This window comes from Ursus arctos, unplaced genomic scaffold (assembly GCF_023065955.2).
Source record: "Ursus arctos isolate Adak ecotype North America unplaced genomic scaffold, UrsArc2.0 scaffold_23, whole genome shotgun sequence".
In the NCBI taxonomy this organism is placed as follows: domain Eukaryota; kingdom Metazoa; phylum Chordata; class Mammalia; order Carnivora; family Ursidae; genus Ursus; species Ursus arctos.
The window spans coordinates 47,516,723-47,538,128 of NW_026622908.1; the positions used below are offsets into that span (position 1 = coordinate 47,516,723).

At 63.6% G+C, this 21,406-nt stretch overlaps 2 protein-coding genes across 9 annotated transcripts in view; one reads left to right on the forward strand and one right to left on the reverse strand.

Moving 5' to 3' along the window:
• Positions 1-10,779, forward strand: part of MOB2 (MOB kinase activator 2) — a 78,856-nt gene extending 68,077 nt beyond the window's left edge. For 3 of the 5 annotated variants that reach the window (XM_048215724.2, XM_026482893.4, XM_026482890.4), the window contains exons 4-5: positions 1,573-1,697; positions 2,405-10,778. In XM_048215724.2, coding sequence (XP_048071681.1) covers positions 1,573-1,697; positions 2,405-2,715 — 436 coding nt within the window. In that variant the 3' untranslated portion in view covers positions 2,716-10,778. Of the gene's footprint in view, positions 1-1,572; positions 1,698-2,404 lie in introns of all 5 variants that reach the window. The other 2 variants (XM_026482892.4, XM_026482891.4) reach the window with 2 other exon arrangements.
• Positions 10,780-11,529: 750 nt separating this feature from the next.
• Positions 11,530-21,406, reverse strand: part of BRSK2 (BR serine/threonine kinase 2) — a 62,380-nt gene continuing 52,503 nt past the window's right edge. Inside the window, exons 15-20 of one of the 4 annotated variants that reach the window (XM_048215717.2) lie at positions 20,893-20,941; positions 17,197-17,320; positions 15,875-16,055; positions 15,713-15,802; positions 13,156-13,203; positions 11,530-11,549 (exon numbers count right to left, since the gene is read on the reverse strand). In XM_048215717.2, the coding sequence (XP_048071674.1) occupies positions 11,530-11,549; positions 13,156-13,203; positions 15,713-15,802; positions 15,875-16,055; positions 17,197-17,320; positions 20,893-20,941 (512 nt within the window). Of the gene's footprint in view, positions 11,550-11,770; positions 11,995-13,155; positions 13,204-15,437; positions 15,524-15,712; positions 15,803-15,874; positions 16,056-17,196; positions 17,321-20,892; positions 20,942-21,406 lie in introns of those variants that run through there. The other 3 variants (XM_048215713.2, XM_048215712.2, XM_048215714.2) reach the window with 3 other exon arrangements.

Here is a 21,406-nt window from a genome sequence, read left to right on the forward strand (position 1 = left end):
GCTCCCTTGCCTGCTCACGTTCCTGGGTCTTGTGGGGCACCTGGCTCCGGGCTCTTGTGCAGCCTGGCTTCCCTGCGGGTGCGTGGCAGTGCCCAGCAGCAGCCCGAGAGCAGGTGCAGCAGGAAGGTCTGCCTTCCGCAAAGCCCCCTGATGCTCCAGTCATGCTCCTGACCTTCCATCTCCAAGTGGACGGGTGTGGTGCCGAGTGGCAGTCAGGTTGTGTCCCCTTATCCATGAAGGGCTGGCCTCCTCCTAGGGCCTGTCCATTAGTGTGGAGGCTGTGCTTTCCCGGTCAACCCCACACCCTGCCCTGGGGCAGAGCAGAGCGCCTGGTTCCTACTAGATAGAGGTAGGCTTGCTGGAGCAGAGGCAGTGATGGTGGAACTGTCCTGAGGTCACATGGCCAGGGTCAGTCTGGCCATGGGAAATGGGGACCCCCCACTGTCCTGAGGACAGGCCTGATAGGGTGGTAGGAGTGGGTTAGCCCTCGTGGCTCTCACCCAGGGGTACTTGGTACACTCAAGAAATCAGGGCAGGGTACTCTGAGCCAGCCTGGGGTCCCTGAGCAAGATGGGGTGTTGAGGTTTGGGGGAACCTAGTCTAAGCTGATTCTGAGGCCAAGTAGAGCCAGCTAAGTGAGGGGGTGTGGGGGGTACTGGACTGAGGGAGATATCTGTGTGAAGCCTGGTGCCTGAAGCCTGCCCATCATCTGGCTGGGGCAGGGGGCTGAGAGGGTTGGGGTCTAGGCCACTCAGTCACTCACAGGTGCAGCCCCACACCCACCTGCACCACATCCCTGAGCAGACTGAGGCCACCCTCCTCCCTCTCCCCCCCTTCACCCTCTGCCACCCACCCTCCGTGGCTCCGGGTCCAGCCCTTGGTGAGCTAGCCTGAAGGAGCAGAGCAGCCCTCCGGGAATACAGAGCAGAGGGTGGGGAGAGCAGGGTGGCTGCCAAGTGGATGCCCCCCAGGGGCTTGTGTTTGTTCTGGGGGGAGAAGTGCTGGGGCAGGGGCAGTCCACGCTCACATGAGCTGGGAGACTGGCACGCTGAGCAATCCCGGTGTCCCTGCCTGCAGGTGCTCCAGCTGTTCTCACTGAAGACTGGCCCCCTGCCCCACTAGGCCCGTGGAGGGCATGTGGCTCCTAGTGAGGGGAGCAGGGGTGTTCCCAAGGGTCACGCCCTAGCACACAAGTCACAGCAGTGCCCCTGGAAGAGGCGGGGAAGCAGCAAAGGGTGCCGTCCGTGCCTCTTTAAATCATACAAAACACGCGTCTCTCTAAAAGGGCAAAGCTTGCAGCCACGTGGTAGAGAAAATAAACATGCCTTCTCTTGACTTTTGTGCATGCGTGTTCAGACGGCGTGCTCCGTCCTGGATGTTGTTCTGAATCGGTGCAGGCAGACCCCTTGGGAGATGCAGCCGAGGGTCTCCAGGTGGTGGGAAGCAGTGTGTCTGCCCCTGGGGGCTCTGGGAGGGGAAGCCTGGACACTTGCCACACCTCCACCCCTGGTGGCCAGGAGTGGGACCTGGGTGTCTGCGGAGTCACCGTGACCGGCCTCTCTATCCCCACAGACAGTACTACTGGTACGATGAACGGGGGAAGAAGGTCAAGTGCACTGCTCCCCAGTACGTCGATTTTGTCATGAGCTCCGTGCAGAAGCTGGTGACTGACGAGGATGTGTTCCCCACAAAATATGGTACGTCTCTGCCCTGCTGCACTCCTCCTTACTGGGCAGCTGTGGCTGCCTATGGGAAGGGGCCAGACCTGTGGGACAGGGACAGCTGTGTGACCTGGACTGTAAAGCCAGGCAGGTGCGCTCTGGCAGGGGTCAGCCTAGCAACCCCAGGCTCTGGGACCTGGAGCCTCTGCCACCCCGCTCCGCCCCCTGTACCGTGGGGCTGCTGCAGTCCATCTCATTGGGGGCCTGACAGCCAGCAAGCAGTAGCCACCCTGCATCCTGACCTGGCGGGGGGGGGGGGGGGGCTCCAGGCCAATACAGAGCTCACAGGGGGCGGCACTTGGCCGGCGGGAGGTACTCGTACACCTTGGTTCCCGTCCTTCTCTGTGGCCCAGGCCATGTAGAGGCCCAAGAGCATGCGTCAGGGAAGCACATGGGACCCCGGGGCCAAGTCTACGCTTTGGGTGGCCAGTGGCAGGGTCACGGGCCCCTTGACGCAGAGGCAGCCAGCATAGATCAGCAAGCACCCAGCTCTCGGGGCCAGGCCAAGGGTGACAGGCCACTCGGGTGCCTGCCAGTGGGCTGCTCAGTGGGAAGGCCATGGCAGGTAGGAACCCTCCAGGCTAGTCCTGCAGATCATCTCCTTCCCGATGGTGGGTGCCCGGGGTCGGAGGGGTTGGTGGACGGAGCGGAGTGCGGGCTGACGCTGTGGGCTCTCTCCCCAGGCAGAGAATTCCCCAGCTCCTTTGAGTCTCTGGTGAAGAAGATCTGCAAGTACTTGTTCCACGTGCTGGCGCACATCTACTGGTCCCACTTCAAGGAGACCCTGGCCCTTGAGCTACATGGACACTTGAACACGCTCTATGTCCACTTCATCCTCTTCGCCAGGGAGTTCAACTTGCTCGACCCCAAAGAGACCGCCGTCATGGACGACCTCACGGAGGTGCTGTGCAGCGGCGGGGGCCGCGGCGGGGGCGGGGGTGATGGGGCCAGCGGTGGGGGCGCAGGGGCACAGAACCACGGGAAGGAGAGGTGAGCCCCTGGCTGGACAGGCGCGCACATGTGCAGAGAGACGGTGGTGCGTGTGTGCGCACACGCACCGGGCACGCTCGGCGGGAGGCCTGAGAGGTTGCCGCTGCCCCCCACCCGGCCCGGCGCACTGAGTGTGGGCTCCCCAGACGCTGGCGGGCCGCGCGTCAGACTGGCTCCCTGCCGGGGTTTTCCTGTTGGATGGATGAGTGCCGCTTGTCAAGAAGGACCTTTGGATTTCATTCATTCGCTCAACAAACGTTTATGGGACTGCCGGTCTGAGTTTCCTTCTCTTGTGGGGCTTTCCTTTCCTTGGTCTTCCGTGTGGCCCCCGCCCCTGCCTTCCCCTCCCCGGGGGCTCTGCTGTTTTGAGAGAAATACACCAGTGAGAGCTGGGGCTCCTTCCAGGAGGGACTTGGGCTCGCTATGTTAGAGATTCCTCCCCACTCCCCCTCAGACCTTCCTCTCCTGGCCTTGCTTGGATCTTGGCTGTCGGTGGCTCAGAGTGGGTAGGGTGGGGGTGGCCAGGGGTGCCTCATAGGGGCCCTGACCCTGTGACTGTGTTCCCCTCTCTCTTGCCCCACTGCCCACGAGGGCCCCTGGACTAGCTGGGCCTAGGACCGAGGTGCCTGGGCGGGTGGCCTGTTTGGAGACGCGGCTGTTGGCAGAAGGCTGGGTGTCCCCGTTCGGCTCACCTGTTCAGTCGTAATAAAAAGAATTCTCTCAGGTCAGCGCCTGTGTGTATCCTCGGCATCTTGGTGACCCGTGCTGAGGGCGCCAGGGCTGGTGAGAGACTGAGGGTGGCCTGGCCATGCAGCCGGGACTGTGGCCTGCCTCCTGAGGACATGGAGGGCAGACATCAGAATTGTTTCAGTGTGACTTTAATGTGCACCCTTCTAGAAGGTTCCACCCATATTGTCTGCTGAACTCACTCATGCTCTGAACCCCTGGGCAATCCTACCTGCTCTGCCAGAAGGCTCTTGGACCCTGCTGTACCCCTTGGGGCCTGCTGCCGTCTCACTGGAGTGCGTACCTCTGTTCCTATCTGTTCAGGAGCTCTGGGTAGTAGGGAAGCCTCCTCCCCTTTGTCCCCCAATCACTGGACACATCCGCAGCATCCAGGATGCACCTGTCACCGGGTGGGAGACCTTGCCCTCCCCTTAGCCCTGACCTCTCCCACTGAGGCCAGCAGATGTTAACTCCCAGAGGGGTGGGCTCCTCTGACCCATGCGTAGCCCCACTACCCCACTGCTTCCCAAAACCCTGCAGCTGGCTCTGTGACTAGTTGGGAGGTCATAGCCCCTCCTGAGCAAGGTCTGGCCCCGGCGCCACCTTTAGGTCACCCCTATCCCGGTCATGCTCTCTTCCCTCTGCTGCCTGGGCCTCACTGTGACCTCCGCCTGCTGGGCTGTGTGAGCCCCAGCCCCTCCCCCTGCCTCACCTGCAGGTCTTTCCCCTTCTCTAGGCATGCACGCCCTAAGTAGAGGCCTCAGGAACTTAAGCACAGGGCTGGGTGTGGGAACCAAAGGTAGGGGTCTTCCTTGGCCTGAGGCGCCAGGGAGCACCTTGTGGGGGGAGGTAGAGGGCCAGGGCCTGGCTCCACTGGCCTTTCGGGCCAGAGTCCCAGGCTGGGGGTGGGGAGCAGGCCAGGCAATACCTGTGTCCAGTGTGTCTCTAGGAGTGGTGTCTGGCTGCTGTGTGTAGGCCTGGGGTGGGAAGGTGGCAAGGCTGGGCCTGAGAGCAGTTGGGGCTCTGTGCCTGGCCAGGGAGGGCACTGCTGGTGCCAAGAGGACAGGGATTTCTAGCTCAAGCTGCTTGATGGAGTCTGAGATACAGTGTGCACGCGTGTGTGTGCGCGTGTGTGCGTATGCATGACCTCTGTATCTGCAGAAAGGTGTCAGGGACGCACGTAGTCATGTTTCTCTGACTCAGAAAGGAGTTGTGGAATCCCTAGGTACAGGGGGTCGTGGGTACAGCACTGGTCACCGGGCCATGAGAGTCTCCCAGGATGAGGGCAGCCTGCACGCCTCCGAGGGCAAGGGCGATGCCCTGTGCTCTCCGCCCCAGCTGGCTCGCGGCTACAAGAGCCAGAGCATCTTTTGGGCCACGGGGAGGCCTTCTGGCCTCTGCCGCAGTGTCTGGGCCCGCACGGTGAGGTGGCTGCGTGTGGCGCTCCTGGGTCCTGCTGGCAGCTGGGCTCGTTGCTGAGACTCCGCTTCCGGTGAGCACAATCAGTGGTTTCTCAGCTCCCCGCAGCCCCCCACGCCACCTAGTTGTTCGCTCTGTCCCGGCAGCCGAGACACAGCACAGGGTCCTTGTCTGCAGAGGAGGGTGGTGTGAGAAAGACCTGGCCACCACAGGTGGGAAAGGGCCGTGAGTCGGGGGTGCCACACCTTGAGAAGCTGGAAGAAGAAGGAAATGCTTTTCCCCCCCGCTCGAGCCTCAAGAAGAACCAGGCCTGCCGACACCTGGATTGGAGCCCAGTGAGATCTTTCGGACTTCGGACTTCTAGAACTGTGAGATCAGCCACTACCTTTGTGCTGACCTTCCATAGCGGCGACAGGAAACGAATGCAGACTGTGTTCCCGGGGGTGGGGTGCCACTGCAACCAACGCCTACAAACGTGGCCGTGGCGTTGGCCTGAGGCAGGGCAGAGGCTGGAAGAATTCTGAGGGGCACGGTAGAAAAAGCCCAGGTTTTCTGAAGCAGATGACCGGTCAGAGGAGGTGTGGGTGCTCATGCCGCAGCTACCAAAGACTCGCTCAGGAATGAGGGGCAGCGCAGAGGGGTCCTGGCGGAGTCACCGTGGGGAGCGCCTGAAACCGTCACGGGCACCTGCCCGCAGAAGCAGGAATGTGACGGGCGCTGCTGGGGAGGTGCAGGGAAGTGACGACCGTGTCCGTGGGCGCAGAGGGAAGGGGACCCTTGACATGCAGTGTCACGTTGCAGAAAGCCCCGCTGAGTTCTGCCCCACAGTTCTCGGAGGGCAGGACTCGGGAGCCATCCGCTGGGGTATTTAGCCGAGAAGATTGCCAAGCACAGTGTGGACCGGGCAGCCAGGTTTCTTGCTGCTCATAGTGGGAGGGGGAAGCCCACTGAAGGCAGAGCTCTTGAACAAAAAGGGACCGGGCACGTGGCGACTTGGGAGCTTCTTAGCCAAGTGGCAGAAGACACTAAAACCAGGAGGTTCACTGTCAGAAAAAGTGTCCTAGAGAACAAGTCGAGGCCGTAACTGCACAGCCTTTTGCTAATACCTCAGAACCTGGGCAGGCTTGGAAGGTTCAGTCGCACAGAGGGCACTTTGAAGAGACCATGTGTGTGGCTAGCACACACCCCCTGCATCTCCGCAAAAGCTGACCCAGAAAAGATGACTTCCTCGTATGGACCTGCAGGCGCGTCTGGTCTGACGGAGCAGATCCCCATGACACACACAGGAGACGCGCACCGTCCTTGGGAGTCTCACACCGTCAGAAACCCTGCCAGCTGGGACCGAAGGGCACGGAGGGAGGGTGAAGTGCAAGGCTGTCGGACGCCCAGCCCCCCGTGGGCAGGAAGCTGGTGAACCGTCGGCTGCAAACGGGCACTGCCTTTCTTTCGAAGAAAGCACGGCCTGGAGGGAGAGCCTGGAGCCACGTGGTTCTTCCCAGGCCTGGACGGCACCTCATGGAGTAGGCCTGGCTGGACTTTGAAGTTGCTTGGGACCGGTGATGCCCACCTCCTTCCCTTGTCTCCCTTATGGGATGGGAATGTCTGTAACCTCTGCGTTCTGGAAGCAGGTAGCACTTCTGGTTTCAAAGGGAAGGATTTTGCAGTAGGATGGACATACTCGAAGTCTCACCCATACCCGATTTAGGTGACTTAGGTGATATTTGGGGCTTGGCTTGATGCTGCTGAGAGTTTGGGGGACCCGGGTTGGAGTGAGTGTGTTTTCCATGCAAGGTGGGTGTGGGACTTGCTAGAGGGCAGTCTGCACGGGCCAGAACAGTGCCCCCTCCGAATGTCCACGCCCTAGTCCCCAGAATCCGTGAGCGCAGCACCTTACACAGCAGAGGGGAGTTGAAGTTGCAGGTGGAATTAAGTGGCTAATCAGTGTATTTTGAAATGCAGAGATTATCTGGGCCAGTATAATCACAAGAGTCCTTAAAACTGGAGGAGGGGGCAGAAGAAGGAACCAGAGAACCGGCAGGCAGCAAGGACTCAGCCTGATGTCCCTGGCTGTGGGGATGCGGGAGGGCCCCGTGCCCAGGAGCACGGCTGCCTCTGGAAGCTGGGAGGGGCCGGGAGATGGATTCTCCCCAGAACCTCCCGAAGGAGCTAACCCTGCCAACACGGTGATCTTAGCCCCGCGCGACCCGGGGCTTGACCTGCAGAACGTAACGGTAACGCGTTTTACGTCTGTGCTCATTGGTTAGAGCAGTTTAGGAAAAGAGCACGTCTTGAAGATGAGCCGCAGAGCTCTTGTGGGGTCATTCTGGGGGCACAGGGATGTGACCCATGAAGACACGTAGCCCGGGGCCTGACACCAAGGAGGAGTTGGACAGACGCACAGCACCTGTGCTTGTAACCAGCAGCCCGGACTCTGCCGTCCTGCCGGAGCCCCCAGGCTGGCATGCTCCCTCCCGTGCCTCCATCCGTCCCAGCTGCCTTTCTCCTCCAGCCCGCATCACTGCGCAGAGGCTCTTCCTGTCACCGGCCGTCTCCTCTGCTCCCTGCTAACCTCCACCCCTTGATGAATCACACTCTTGATGGTGGGGAGTGGGCTGGATGGAGGAGGGGGAAGAATGAATGGGGAGAAGCAGCCAGGGGAGGGGGCCCTGGACTTGGCAATTCCCACCCTGGTGGCCTGGGGTGAGGGCAGAGGGGAGTGGGCACTAAGCCATAGAGAGGGGGAGGGCAGGATGGGGAGGCAGAACCACCAGTGAGGGCAGGCCACCTCTGGTGCTGCGCTCCCTGGCGAGGGAGATGCGTGAGCCGGGGGTGCTGTGGCACCCCTCCCCGAAGCTGGCCTCATGCGCCCGCAGCTGCTCCGCCTCCACTGAGGAGCTCATGGGGCCCGCCGTCAGCCGAGAACACAGACGGGGTCTGGGGCCGGCTTGCTGCAGAGCAGAGCACACGCCCGTCCCGTGCGTCTCCACCCTGCCTCTGCTGCTGGCCGGCACTCAACACCCCGAGGACAGGCACGCATCAGATTCCCTTCCTCCACCTCCCTTCCGCCGGGACTCTGGTAGGTGCGCAGCCGCTGATTTGTTCACCAGTACCCGGCCGGTAATGGCCGGCACCCAGAATGTGCCAGTGCCCGAGAACGCGTCTGTCCGGAGAGGCCATCCTCTCACCGGGTGCTAGACCCACCAGCACATGGTTTTCCATTTCTACCTGACAGAAATAGCAGGAGGACCGTTAGGCTCATTGCTCAGTGTGAAGTGCTCAGGACAGTGTCTGTTACGTAGTTCTTAGGGATTGGTTTTTATTTTATACATATTTTATATTAGTAGATCTTAATACCAACATCTGTTTGTTTCAGTCAAGAGAGAGTGTGGTGTCAGAAGTGGGATTGCAGGGCGTGGCCTTCCTGCTGAAGGGCTGTGGTGGCTGGCAGGTCTGTGGAGTGTACCGTGACACCCTTTGGGGATCCCACCATGTGGCCCTTAGGCTGACATGTTGCCAGTGTTTATAGAGGCCGCGTAGAGGAAGATGAGGTGTGTGTGTCAGTGGCTCTCGGCACAACAGGTGCAGAACCACTGGTCAAGGAGACCTCTCCCATGGCCAGCAGCCCGGGACCCCTGTGCGCTGTGACCACGCCTCGCTGAATCATAGCAACCAAATACCCTCCTCCAGCCTGGTTTTAAGCGGAAGCTAACGGGACACCATGCAGTTCGGTGACTGCGGTGGAGCCTGTCCCCTGCACGCCTCTGAAATACCTTCTGGGTGGCCACCTCTCTCAAAGGCAGAGTGTTCTGCAGCTGGTCCAGGAAGAGCCCACCCAGTCCCACGTCCCAGATGGTCATGTCCTGGGCCGTGAGCAGAGCTGGAGGCGGCTGCCATTCGTGCAGAGCCACCAAGATTTGAGCGAGTCTGAACAGCACTGTCCTCCAGCAAGATGGCACAGGAGGTGAGAGCGTGGACTCCAGCGCAGTCTGCCCACCAGGGGACACGTGGTCACGTCGGGAGTAGTTCTGTCACCAGGGTTGGGGGTCGGCTATGGGCACCTGCTGTGGCAGTGGGGGGACGGGACCAGAGGTGATGCTGACACTCTATGTAGAGTGCAGGTCGGCCCCCGCCACAGAGAGCCACGCAGCCTCACACGTCAGTGCTGCGGTGGCAGAACCTGGCTCTGGAGAGACAGCTGGGTGCCCTCAGGCCCTGCTGCCATGCCCAGTGGCCACGCTCTGCCTGATCTTCACATAGGGGGTGAGAGTGCCTGCATGGGAGGCCTGGGAGCGCTCCTCGCCCATCCTCAAGGCTGTGTGGTAGGTGGGCTCCCAGGTGCTCCCGTATGACAGGAGGCCGGGCAGCCCTGGGGCTCGTGGGGTCTAGACTCATCCTTTATGCTGCAGCAGCGGAGGCGTGGCTGGCCAGTGCGTGGTTGTGGTGCCTGTGTGGCTGGCAGGCGTGGTGGGCACGGCTGGGACCATTCCCCTCTGTGGAAGAGGCCAGCCCAAATTCTCCAGGGGCTGCCCGCCAGCCTTGGCCCATCACTTCCAGGGCTGGGTAATGGCGCCCCATCCATCTCTTACCAAGGAGCAGAAAGAAGGTTCATTCTCCAGATGCCAGGGTGGGACCCCACGAGGTCTGGGGTTGGCAGCAGAGCTGCAGTGGCCAGGCAGGGTGATGCTCTGTGTCGGCCTCAGGTGGCGCCTCACTGTGCCCCTCCCCGGGGGCCTCCCCTGCCCCCAGCCCGGCATGTGATCCCTGCTCAGTCTGGGGGCAGACCCCTGACCCTGCACAGGGGTCTGTCCTCTTCATCTGAGGCAGAAGGTGGTGTCAAGTGTCATCCACACCCGGCAGAGCCCAGAGGAGTGCGTGTTGAGGACAAGAGGTGGTCCCGCTTGTCCCACTTCCCGGCCCCACCCACCTGGACGGAGACTGGTGTCGGGTATTTTTACTGAAGGAATTTATTGTTCGAGAACTAAGGTTGCTCACAGTTATTTGACAAGGGATACACTGGGTGGGGCTTGTTCGTTTCCGTGACGTCTGCGTGTGTCCCAAGTACAAAAGAGGAAGGCTGACAAGAGGTATTGCTTTCGGTGTCTTCTGTCTCTGGAGAAGCCCCTCCCGCTTGTACCGCGTGGCTTATGCTGTTATAAGTGTTTAATTGTTTATGTATTGAAATCCCAGCCTGTGGTGGGGGGGGTCAATGTAACAGAAGCATTAAAAGCTGTCCACGATGGGAGGGAGGCAGGGTGGGGAGGGAGGTGGAAGAGACACCAAAAGCAAAGTGGACTCGTTACAGCGAAGGCATGCAATCAAAACCTGCCGTCCTGGCCCGGTGCCGGCCCGGTGCCTCCCGAGGGCAGCCAGGCGCCGGGACGCTCGCAACACACGGGGTCTGTGCCAGCCTGGAGGGACCGGGCCCACCAACACAAACAAGCAGAAGCTGGGGACAGGGATGGAGTGAGGAGGCCGCATCCCTCAACCTCGCTGTGCACAGAGAACACACACTGCGGAGGACGCCGCCAACTTTTTCCTTTTTCCATTTTTTTTAAAACTTTTTGTCATTTTCGTAAAAAACCCTGCGGTGCCTCTGCTGTCCTGTGTGTGGGAGCCAGCTCAGGGCCTTCCCCCACTCTCAGACACAAAACCAAGATGGTCCCCAGCCTGGGCCCGACGGGGGGACCCTGGGCAGTGCCATCCTGCTCGGAGACTGCGCCCTGCCCCCCGCCCCCACGGGACTGGAGTCGCTTCTACACAGTAACGGGACAGAACATGGGACAGAGCGAACCGCACCGTTCTTTAAATATATATATGTGTATGTATATAGAAAGAACCGAACACAAAACCTAGCCCTGCCCCAGCGGCTCCCCCCACCCCCACAACCCTTTTCCAAAAACAACCAAGAAAAAAAAGTTTATAAAAATATCTTGCAGGAATTCTTTAAAGTTTACAGTAGCTTGCCGGCGCTGCATCCGCCGGCCTGCCCCGCCGCCCCCCCCACCCCCCCCACGGCGCTCTGACGGCTCCATCCTCCGGGCGCCTCGGGCCCCAGACCCCACCCTGCCCAAGACACACAGACAGACGGCAGGAGGACGCTGCTGCTGCCCCTTCCCTGAACAGAGAAGCAAAGAAACTCATAAGTTAAAAGAGCAAATAAATAATACTGATCTCGGCCAGCCCTGGCGCAGGCAGGCGGCTCCGGGGCCTCCAGGGTCAGTGTTCCCCGGGCCGGGAAGGGTCGCCATGCGCGGGAGCACGCGGCAGCCCCAGGCGAGCGGGGGGCGGGGGGCGGACGCGAGCGAGCGGCGGGAGGGGCGGCTGCAGGGCGGAGCCGTGTCGGGGGGCGGCTGCGGGCAGGCTGGCCGGCAGGCCGACTCGGCTGCTCCGCCCGCCGCGGCTCTGCCCCGGACGCCGGCCTGGCCGGGCTGGGCCTGCCGCGCGGTGGTCCCCGCGAGTCCGGAGCCGAGCCCGGGCGGAGCCGCCACCGGGAGCGGCGCGCGGGTGGGCGGGGCCTCGCCGCGGGCGGGCGGGGCGGCGCGCGGGTGGGCGGAGCCTCGCCGCGGGCGGGCGGCGGCAGCAGGAGACGAGGGAGGGCGGGTCCGCGGCAGCTGCCTTCGGTCAGCCGGTGTCCGGCGCGGAGCACAGAGGATGGCCTCGTGGAGGTGACATGTTAACTTTTCGGGATAATTCCTGGTATCAGAGCGGAAACAGTGACGTTGTCAGAGACAGGCAGACAGAGAGACAGCAGGAGAAAGAGAGAGCGGGCACGGGCGGGCCCAGCCGCAGGCGGTGGCCCCCGGTGCCCCCTTTCCTTTCCTCCCCGGCGGCGCCGCGGTCCGGGCAGGGCGGGCGGGAGGCGGGGCGGGCCGAGCTGGCCCCTGGCGGGCCGTGCTGGGGGGGGGGCTATGTGTCTAAGGCTGCTCGCGGCGGGCGGCGGGCTGCCCCGTCCTGGCCGTGTCCTTGGCCGTCGGGTGCTCGGCGTCCCCTCCAGGGCCGGGGCCAGCGGCCGCGGAGTCACCGAGGGGGCCGTGGGCACTCCGCTTGGCGGGCGTGCTGGGGGCCTGGGCCGCCTGCCCGTTCTTCTCGTCTGAAAAAAGTTGTTTAATTACGTCAAAGAAGTTACTCAATGGGCTGCCTGGGTACACAGAACAGAAGACAAAAGAGAAAACAAGAAAAGGAAACAGAAGAGAAAGAGGAAGGGGGTAAAGAGAGAGAAAGAGAACAAACAAATGAACGAAAGGGTCTCCACGAGAGAAAGAAAACCCAGAGAGATGAGGTCTGAGCCGGGAGTGGCAGGCGGGGGCAGGTGGGCAGCAAGCGGGGCAGGCAGGTGGAGAGACCCCTCCTCCCTCACCAGGCCTGGCCCCCTCCACCTCAGCCACTAGTCCCCCCTCATCCACCCCGTGGCCTGGCCAGCTGGCCAGCCCCACTCTGGACACTGAGGCAGAGAAACCACCACTGCCACAAGCCCCAGGGCTGAGCAGGAACCTGGGACCCCAGGCCGGCTCTGTGCATGGGGCCAGGGAGCCTTCTCTGGGCTGGGGTGGCTGGAGCCAGTATGCCCACCACACTCCTCCCAGAAGGCTTGGAGCCCAGCCCCTGGCCAGCCCGGGCAGCACCCCACGGACACAGAGGTCAGCAGCAGACAGACAGATGGATGGATGGGTGGACAGGCATGGAGGGCTTGGATGTGGGAGGGCTGAGGGCAGGCAGCCAGAGTGGGAGCCCTGATCCCAGAGGGCACGTCCTGAGGGCAAGAGGAAGAGGGCAGAAATTGTCTGACCACGCCCACCTGGGTGGGCCTGTTCTCACTGTCCTGATACCTCTGCTCTGCTCTACTTCTTACACCTGCCCGCCTCCAGCCCAGAGCAGCGGGCAGGGGAGTGCATGCACAGCACACCGCCACCACCTCCCCCCGCACTGGACAGAAACCTTTACATCAGCCTCCTGCCCAAGATCTGAAATTCACCCAGACCCCAGGCCAGAGTCCACACGTGGGACCCTTGCCGACCTTAGGGCATGGGGACCTTTACTGCTCTGAGCCTTGGGGTCCCTTCCTGGCCTGCCTGGATCCTAGGGCCGGGCCTGTGGCTGCCCTAGGGGGTGAGTGACCATCAAGGCTGCTCCTGGCAGAGGTGGGGGACTGGGTGGGCCCGAGTGTGCCCATCTGGACCCCGCATATACACAGGGACCCCAGGATAGCCCTAAGGGTGGCGGGGGCGGCACCCAGCCAGGAGCAGGCTGCAGGTGGGGGTGACAGGCTGAGGGATCCCAGGTGAGCGTGAGGGGTTCTTACCACATTTGGAAAGCCTCCCCGTCATCATTTCCATACAGTTAGTGGTGTCTGGAGCACAGAATGGAGAAAGGAGGGAGGGAGACGTGTGAAAAAGTCTTCCCACTTGGACCCCTGGCCAGGCGCTGCCCTCAGCCTCTGGCCAGGCCCTCAGGGAGGGGCAGAGCCCAGTGTGAGGCGTGGCCATAGCCAAGTAGGGTGTTTGCTGGGGCCAGCAGACCAGAGAGAGGGGCAAGATTGGGAGGGGTGGAGCCCAGAGCAGGGCAGGGCTTACAGAGGGCCAGGCCGGGTGGGGTGGGCTGGGGTGGGGCTGGCTCAGAACATGGCACTGAGTGGAGGCCTTCTCCTGGGCAGAGAAGAGTCCTCCTGCAACCAGAGCCGGAACACTGGATGTGGCCCTGCCCCTTGGGTGCCTTGGGCCTGCCTGGTACCCATCCCCTCTGTCCTGCCCTGGGCCCAAGACTTAGGCTCTGGAGCCCAGAAGGCCAGGGCTCTGGCTGTGGTCTACTCTGGCCATCTGTGTGTCATCACTCTGCCACTCTACAGCTCAGGCAGCTGCATGGCTCCCATCTGCCCCTCAGCTCGTGTTGGCACCCCCTCCCCTGACCCTCTCCCACCTTCTGCTGGGCCCGGGAGTGTTGGTACTGACAGGGGACTAGGGTGGGGGGCTCTTCCCTCAAGGCCTTCGCAGTGGTCCATGCTGGGTGGGGTGTGACCTCTTGGCTTCCTGTCCCTAATGGAGTGGCCACCAGGTCTCTTGCCCTGGTAATTGAGGGCCCCCACTTCTGCCCCCTGCTCACAGCATCTCTAGGACTGAGCTCGCCAGACAAGAGCACCCGGAGCAGGAGGGAGGATGCTGGGAAAGGCCAGAGTGCACGGAGACCCATCAGGAGGCCTGGGGATGGATGTGCTGGAGTCCTGGCTTAGGCTCCCCAGGTCCAAGGACCCCCGAAGGAGGACACGGGAGACAGGCATGGGGCCCAGATTAGGTACCCAAGAGCTTGCCAGGACACGGGTTTGGGCACGGGGCTAACGGAGGCCCCCGATTTGGGATGGGGTTAGGACTGGGGGTGGAGCCCAAGGGAAGGGTGGTGTCCACCTTGTTCACTGCTATGCCTGGGACTTGGCACCAGGGACATCTGCTAACGGGGGCAGAATGACCTCTCTTAGGTTACTGTCCATGGCCCGGCCATGTGGCTGCAGGCCTGGGCATCTGCTGGGCAGCACACCAGGCCCTGGCCTTTGCTCACCTCACTGGATAAGCTCTGTCCTTCCCTGGCCTCAGTTTTTCTCTGCCAGCCCTACTCTGCTCTGAGATGGAGGCCTTAAAGGCTCAGGGAGCCACCCCTGCCCCACTCCCTGCTTCCTATGCCACCTGGCTCCCGGCGCCAGGCTGCTGGGGCCACCCCCGCCATGACCTGCCCGTGGGGTGACGAGGCACATGTTAAGGGAGAAGAGGGTGACACACACGATGAAATGACGATGGCAGGGGCTTGGGGGGGCGGGTGGGGCTGGTCTGGCCTCTCGGACCCCACCAGGCTGGAGGAAGGGCCCACTGAGGCTCCAGCCAGCTGACGGGGGTGCTCGGAGAGAGGGCTCAGGCTGGATGCTGTGCTCCGGACCCCAAACCCTGACATGGGCCTCCCAGCAAGCATGCCTCACCACCATCCTGACAGCAACCAGACACCCTCGCTAATGGACGGCGGTGCGTGCACATGCCTGCCCTGCCCAGATACGGGCTCACCCACCCCCACCCACAGTGGACATGTAGCCCACTCCCCACCAGATGCTGAGCAGTGTGGGCTCTCAGGCCCTTGGACCCCCAGCACCTCCAGGCCTGGGCCACCCCTTTCCCTGTGTGACCCCCTGTAGGCCCAGCTGGGGATCCCCCCCCTGTGGGAACTCATGGCCAGACAGTCACAGGCCTATCACAGGGAAGGCAGGCAGCAGGCAGCCCCACCATGTGTCAGCCAGTGTGGGCGCTGGGCCCACAGCCTCACAGGGTACTTTTAGGGGAGCCCTGTGGGCGGTGGGCTCCCAGGAAGGACCTTGGCCACTGCTCTCCTGGAGCCTGTTCTTGCCGGCCCAGGGCCAGGTGGCCCGTGTCTGGCTGCTCAGCCTGGGTGCTGGGCCCTATGCGGCCTGTCCAGGGCCGGGAGCTGGCCGCTGGATGCGTGCGTGGGCACAGGGTGCCTTTCTTGGGGCCAGTCCGGCTCTCGCCAGAGGACCTGCCCGCAGCCCCCTCCCTGCCCCTGCAGCGGGGCCAGACACCTTACCTGCCAGCGTCAGAGGCTACTCTCGTAGCTGGTGGCCACCTTCTGGCCCTTAAGCCCAGCACCCCAGCTTAGTCCTGGCGCTGGCGGGGGGGGTTCTACAGTGGACAAGAGGTGCCTTTCAGTGTGGTGTGCTGGGCCCTACCTCCCTGGGTGTGCAGAGACGGGCCGGCCCACTGCGCCGGGGAGGGCCCTACCCCCTGGGGGTCAGGGAGGTGGGCATGTCGAAGGGGCCACACCCCTGCTCACCAGCCCGCAGGGCGGCCCGAACTGAGCCCCCGCCTCACCTGACAAATGCTGGGCAGAGGGCTGGTCATGTGTGCTCAGTAGCTGGGTCTGAATGGTCTCCACGACCCTCTTGAAGCGGCGGCTGGGGCCTGGGGGAGACAGGGGGTCATGCCCAGGACAGGGCCGTAGCCCGGAGCCCACGCCCTGGGCCCGTGGCTCACCTGACAGGAGCGTGAACGTGACGGAGTAAATGCCGTTCTCCTTCTGTGCCGCCCCGCCCTCCGTGTAGGTGATGTCCACCTGGAACTTGACTGGCTTCTGGAACACAGCCGGGCCCCCCGTCGCCTTATACTCAGCCCGGAAGCTCGTCTGGGAGATGACGCTGTGGCTGAGGCTGGGGATCTGCGGGGCGGTGGGCAGCGTGAGTGCTGTGTGCGGCCAGCCGCCCCCCCCCCCCCAGTGCCCGCCCTTTGACGCCCCCTGGCGAGCCGGGCCGGGAGCCTCTACCTCTCAGCTTGGGTGCGGGTTGGGACACGGGAGCAGAGTGGAAGAGGAGAGGCGGGCCGGGACCAGGGTGACAGCCTCCCGAGGCTGGGGCCACAGGGCCGTTGTCAAGGGCAGCAGCCCGCTGCTCTGCGGGCTCGGGAAGGGCGCCCCTCCCAGCATGGTCAGAGGGGCCCCTGTGCACTTGGCATGTGGGCAGCAAGGGGAAATGCCCTTGAAACAAAGTCAGGAGGCAGTCTTGCCCGGGAGGGGTCACCCCTAGGACAGGGCTCCACAGCTCAGGAGGGCAGTGCTGGCCTTGTGGTTGGAAGGTCCAGCCCATGCTGGGAGGCTGAACAGGGGAGGATCTCGCAGGGGTGGAGTGAGAGGGAGGCCCAGACCAGGGGCCCTACGGAGGAGAGCGGGCTGCCGTGGCAGGCGGCCCCCTCGCCCTCGGGGAACTTGGGCTGAGGCCGCACCAGGCTAAAGCAGCCCCCATGGCAGGTCTCAGCCCTGGCGGGGGGTGGGGGGCAGTTTCTGCTGCAGGGGTGCTGTGATCCCCGGGGGACCCAGCACTGGGCCAGGCCCCCTGACAGGACTCTGGAAGCAAACCCTCAGGGCGTTCTCCCCGTGCTCAAAGATCTCACAGGGACGGACGGAGTGCACCCAAGGCTCAGCGCGGCCCCCCTCAGGGAGCCGCCAGGCCTCAGTGGGAGGCAGGGGCTCCAGGAGGCGGCAGCCGGTGGGGGTGGGTGAAGCGCACGTGGGAAACAGAGACAGGCCTCTGGGACAGCCCCTGCAGAGGTCCCTCTGTGTCTAGGCCCCGTGTCCCCTCCCCTGTGAACTGCCTGCACTTCACTCCCTGTCTCGGCGAGCTGTCACCCCCGAGGCTCGTGCCTGTGCCCGTCCCCAGTGTGCCCACAGCCAGGGCTGTTCAGCATGAGAGCCAACCTCCCTCCCCAGGCCCGGGGCCCATGCGGTGCCCCTGTGGTTCCAGCCAGGGCAGACGGGAGCCAGTGTCCCGTGTAGGACGCCGTCCCCAGACGGGTGGGAGGCTCACCGACAGGAAGGCGTGGACGATGTCCGCTTTGATGGAGCTCAGGGGCTTGTCCTTGATGACCACGAAGATCTGCTCCTCCTTCTCCAGGTTGATGAAGTTCCCAAACCAGGACTTCTTGGCGAGCCTGGGGAAGGGAGGTGGGGGCAGAGGGCTGCTCGTATCAGGGTAGGCTCACTGTCAGCCGAGCCTCTGAGGACAAACCTGCCGTCCCCTCCCAGCCAGGGCCAGCTTACCGCCCCAACTCCTCCCCTCCCACCCTCCAACTCCTTCCCTGGCCCCCGACTCCTCCACCCTGACCCCACTGCCCTAATGCTAATCCCGCAGTCTTGGCCTGGCCCCGTACCCTCATGCCTGCCTAGGTCTGGGCACTGCCCACCAGAACCCACCAGAAAGGAAAGGAGAGCCCATCCTGACCCCCAGCCTTACTCCTCTCTGTTTCAGCCACCAAGTTTTGGGGGAATTTGCTATGTAGCGATCCTGGAGCAGCCTGGAGGAAGGTGCCCCCTGCCCTGGGGCTGCATAGGGAGTGGGGGCAGTGCGGGAGGCCGGGGTACGGGGTCGGGGCTGGCCGGGGAACTCTGCGCCCATATGGACGAATGGACAGGAGAGACACTGCATGGACAATAGGTCCTGAAGGCCCAGGATGCTACATGCCCCTCCCACGTGGTGGGACAGCCTCAGCTTCCCCCCCGACCACCCCCTGTCCTTGAGGACCAGGGGCTGCCCAGCTGCCTGCTGCCTAGCCCAGGGCACTCTGGGACATGGAGATTGCTCCAAAGCCAGGTGCTGTGCTGGGCGGGGCCGGGGTGTACCCTCCTGCACACAGCCCCTCACCTCACTGGTGCCCAGAGCCTCCCTTACTGTCCTCTGTCTTCCATCTGGCCTTGTTACTCTGTCCTGCGTCTGCCTCTGACCTGTGTTGTCTGCATCCCCCTCCCCCCCAGTGCAGTGCACACCGGCGTGGGTACCCCCCAGCTGGCCCCGCGATCCTGCCTCCTGGATACGCGCCGGTGCAAGCCCTTCCGGGGGCGTGGACGGGCCTGGACTAGCTTCTAAGCAGAACCAGAGGAACAGATGTCACCTCCAAGAACATGTGACTCAAGGCCATGTCTCCTACTTGCTAGCAGGTCTCCACTGCTTGGTGATGGAGCCAGCTGACATGACGGAGAGGCCCTCGGTCCAGCAGCCCACAGGACGTGAATCCCGCCCACGGCCACGGGAGCTTGGCCATAGGTCCTGCCCCAGCTGAGCCTGGAGGGGACCACAGCCCGCTGACTCCTTAAAGTGGAGGGCCCAGCTGGGCCAGCCCAGGGACTGACCCACAGGAGACATGGAGCGTATGGTGTTTAAGCGGCTGAGCCCGGAGCAGTCTGCCAGGCGGCAGTGCTAACACGTCCTGACGGCTGTCTCGCGGCTCCGGCAACGGAACGCGCCCATCCAGACCACAAGACCACGAGGCACAGGCCGCCCCGGCCCAGCAGCGCGCTCCGACATCGGCCCTGGCAGGGCGAGCCATAGGGGCTGAGTCTCAGGCACCTCTCTGTGGTTTTCCCGACCACATGACTTCCCCTTTTCCTGCCCGATTCCAGAGCTGGCCTCTGCTCGGCCCAGGGACCCTGACCCAACAACAGCACAGAGGTGAAGACAGGGAGGCACGTCCTGCCGGGCCCCTGGTCGCCGGCCGCGTCCGCCTCCTTCCCCACATGCTGCCGTCCTGCCCGCGGTGCGCTCTGGGTCTGGCACTCCCGAGCGCAAGCTCCTGCCCCAGGTGCTCCCCGCGGCGCTCCGGCACCAGCCACGGTGCCTGTGCCCAGCGAGTATGTGGGGGGCAGTTCTGGAGCCCGCATGTGGGGTTTCTGCTTCTCCTCCCTTGACGAAGAACACCGAAAACATGTTTGTATTTTGGGAACCAGCGGTTTGGCATCTGGAGTAACAGGCAGTCCCACGCCTGGAAGAAGCTCGAAGGAGCCAGAGAGGCAGCGCCAGCCGATGTCACGTGTCAGCTGGGCCACCGGGCAGCAGCCGGGTGTCTCCAAGTAAAGCGCCCACTCTCCCTGACGTAGTGGGCCTCGTCAAAGCAGGCGAAGGCCTCAGGAGCAAAGGCTGCAGCTTCCCCAAGGAGTTTGGCTCAACACTGCACAGTGAATTCCCCACCTGCACACGTCACACTCAGGGCTGTGACATCAGCCAGACCAGAATCTCCACCTGCCGAACCTATGGCCTCAGACCTGCCGGCGCCCAAACCTGCACGCTCGTGCACACGCACCCCACTGGGTGCTTCCCGGACCCTGACACACCACCGGCAAGCACGGCCTCTGTAGGAGGCCTTAGCTGTCCTGGCCTCCTGGGCCACCGCACGCCTGCTTGGTCCCATCGGCCACGCTTGCCGGGTGGTGGGCGCTGGCCAGGACCCCCAGGAGGGACAAGGCCTGCAGAGGGACTCGAGAATGAGAAGGGGGGGCTGTGGGCCACCTGCACAGCGTCAGCTGCCGGGGGGGTCTCCGCTGTCGGGACGCCCAGCAATGATATTAGAGGGGTGTCTGCGAGCGCTGCGACAACAGCAGGAAGTTTTGGCCGAGGGGCGCTAACAGCGGGATGGGAGTCCCTAACCCGTACACGCCGCATCCCCAGGCCCCACGCAAAGCACGGCACGTGGTAGCAGCTCCTGCTCAGTGACGAGACGGCGGCCTCCAAGGAGGCTGCCTGTGTCCCCAGCCGGCCCTGCCCTGTCTCACAGCACAATTCCCGTTCGTGCGCCCTCTTCCCGGGGCTGCAGGACCAAGGCCGCCACCAGGGCGGGGGAGTGGGGGTTAGGGTCGCTCCAGGGTCTCCACCCCAGTCCAGACTGGCCGTGGGGTGATGCTTGCCCATCGCCTGCCATGGGCCCTGCTCCTTTCTCTTGGCGATGGTCAGCGGAGGGCTTGGTCTGCTCCTGGCCTTGAACAACGCCACCCTCCCCTGGACACGAGTTCCCACCAGGCCACTCCGTGGCTGTTCCTCCTCCGTGGCCAGTGCCATGTTTTTGCCTTGAGATGCCCCATGTCTATGAGCCCCCGAGTTTCTGGCTGCGTTCCAGGCTCCGTCCTGCCCGCGGGCAGCCCTGCTCAGCTCGCCCAGCAGAGCGCTCCTTGGCGGAGGCTACCTGCCGCAGACACCATGGACTGCTCCTGTCACGCTCCCCTACTTGGTATGTCCAGGGCCGAGCCTGTGTCCGGAGCAGGGTGAGCACACCTGCTACGAGGGCTCGGGCTCCGGTCCGCAAGCCTCCCCCAGCGTGGAGGCCGGGACTGTTAGCTGACGTGCCCCAGCCCCTCCGAGGCATGGCCGTGCTGTCCCTGGCCTCCAGCCAGCCCCAGGCTGTGGCTTCCGAGCAGGGCCCGGAAGAGCCGGCCAGCTCCCTCAGCACCCCAGGCCCTGCTCCCCAACCTGGCGTTCAAAGTGCCAGACACGGAGACACGGTGCTGAGAAGGAGAGGTCCCAGGCAGGAGGTGGAGGGGGGATCTGGGGCAACACAGGGTCACGGGGAGAGGGGGAGGAGGACCTGGAGGGGCCCGGGTACTTTGCCCCAAAGCCCTCGTGGGCCCCCTGGCCCGCCATGGGGGAGGGTCCAGCACGGGCCTCCCACACACACACTGCGTCTGGGCACCAGGAGGGCAGACGACGGCTCACCCTCAACCTTCGGCAGTGGCCACTTACTCTGGAGATGACTCCGGGGTCAGGTTGGACATCTCCTCGGGTGTCGGAACTGCGCACACGGGAAAGACAGGGAGAGAAGGTGTGACTACTCCGCCCTATCACCAGGACACCCCCGCCCCGCGCCGTGGCTGGGGTCTCATGGAGCCACCCTGCCAGCTCCAGGCCCCCGCCGGAGCCTAGGGCCACCGGGCTGCCCCAGCCTCTGTGCTATAATCAGGCCATGCCTTATCTGGCTTCCAGCCAGCCGTACTGTCCCGACAGATGGCACCCGTCCCCCATGCCCACGCACTGGCTGTGCTGGAGGCTCGGACGGCCCGGCAGTGCCCACCGACCCTTGGCACCCCGTGCGCTGCAACAGGCTCCCCACCGCTGCCCCGTCCCACAGGCCTGTTGACGGCCCTCGCCACCACCCGCCACTTGGCTGGCTGTCGTCCTGGGGCCCAAGTAGCCTGGCCTCAAGTGGTCACTTGGCTGAAGGGAAGCCATGGAGCTGGGAGGGCCCCAAGGTCACGCC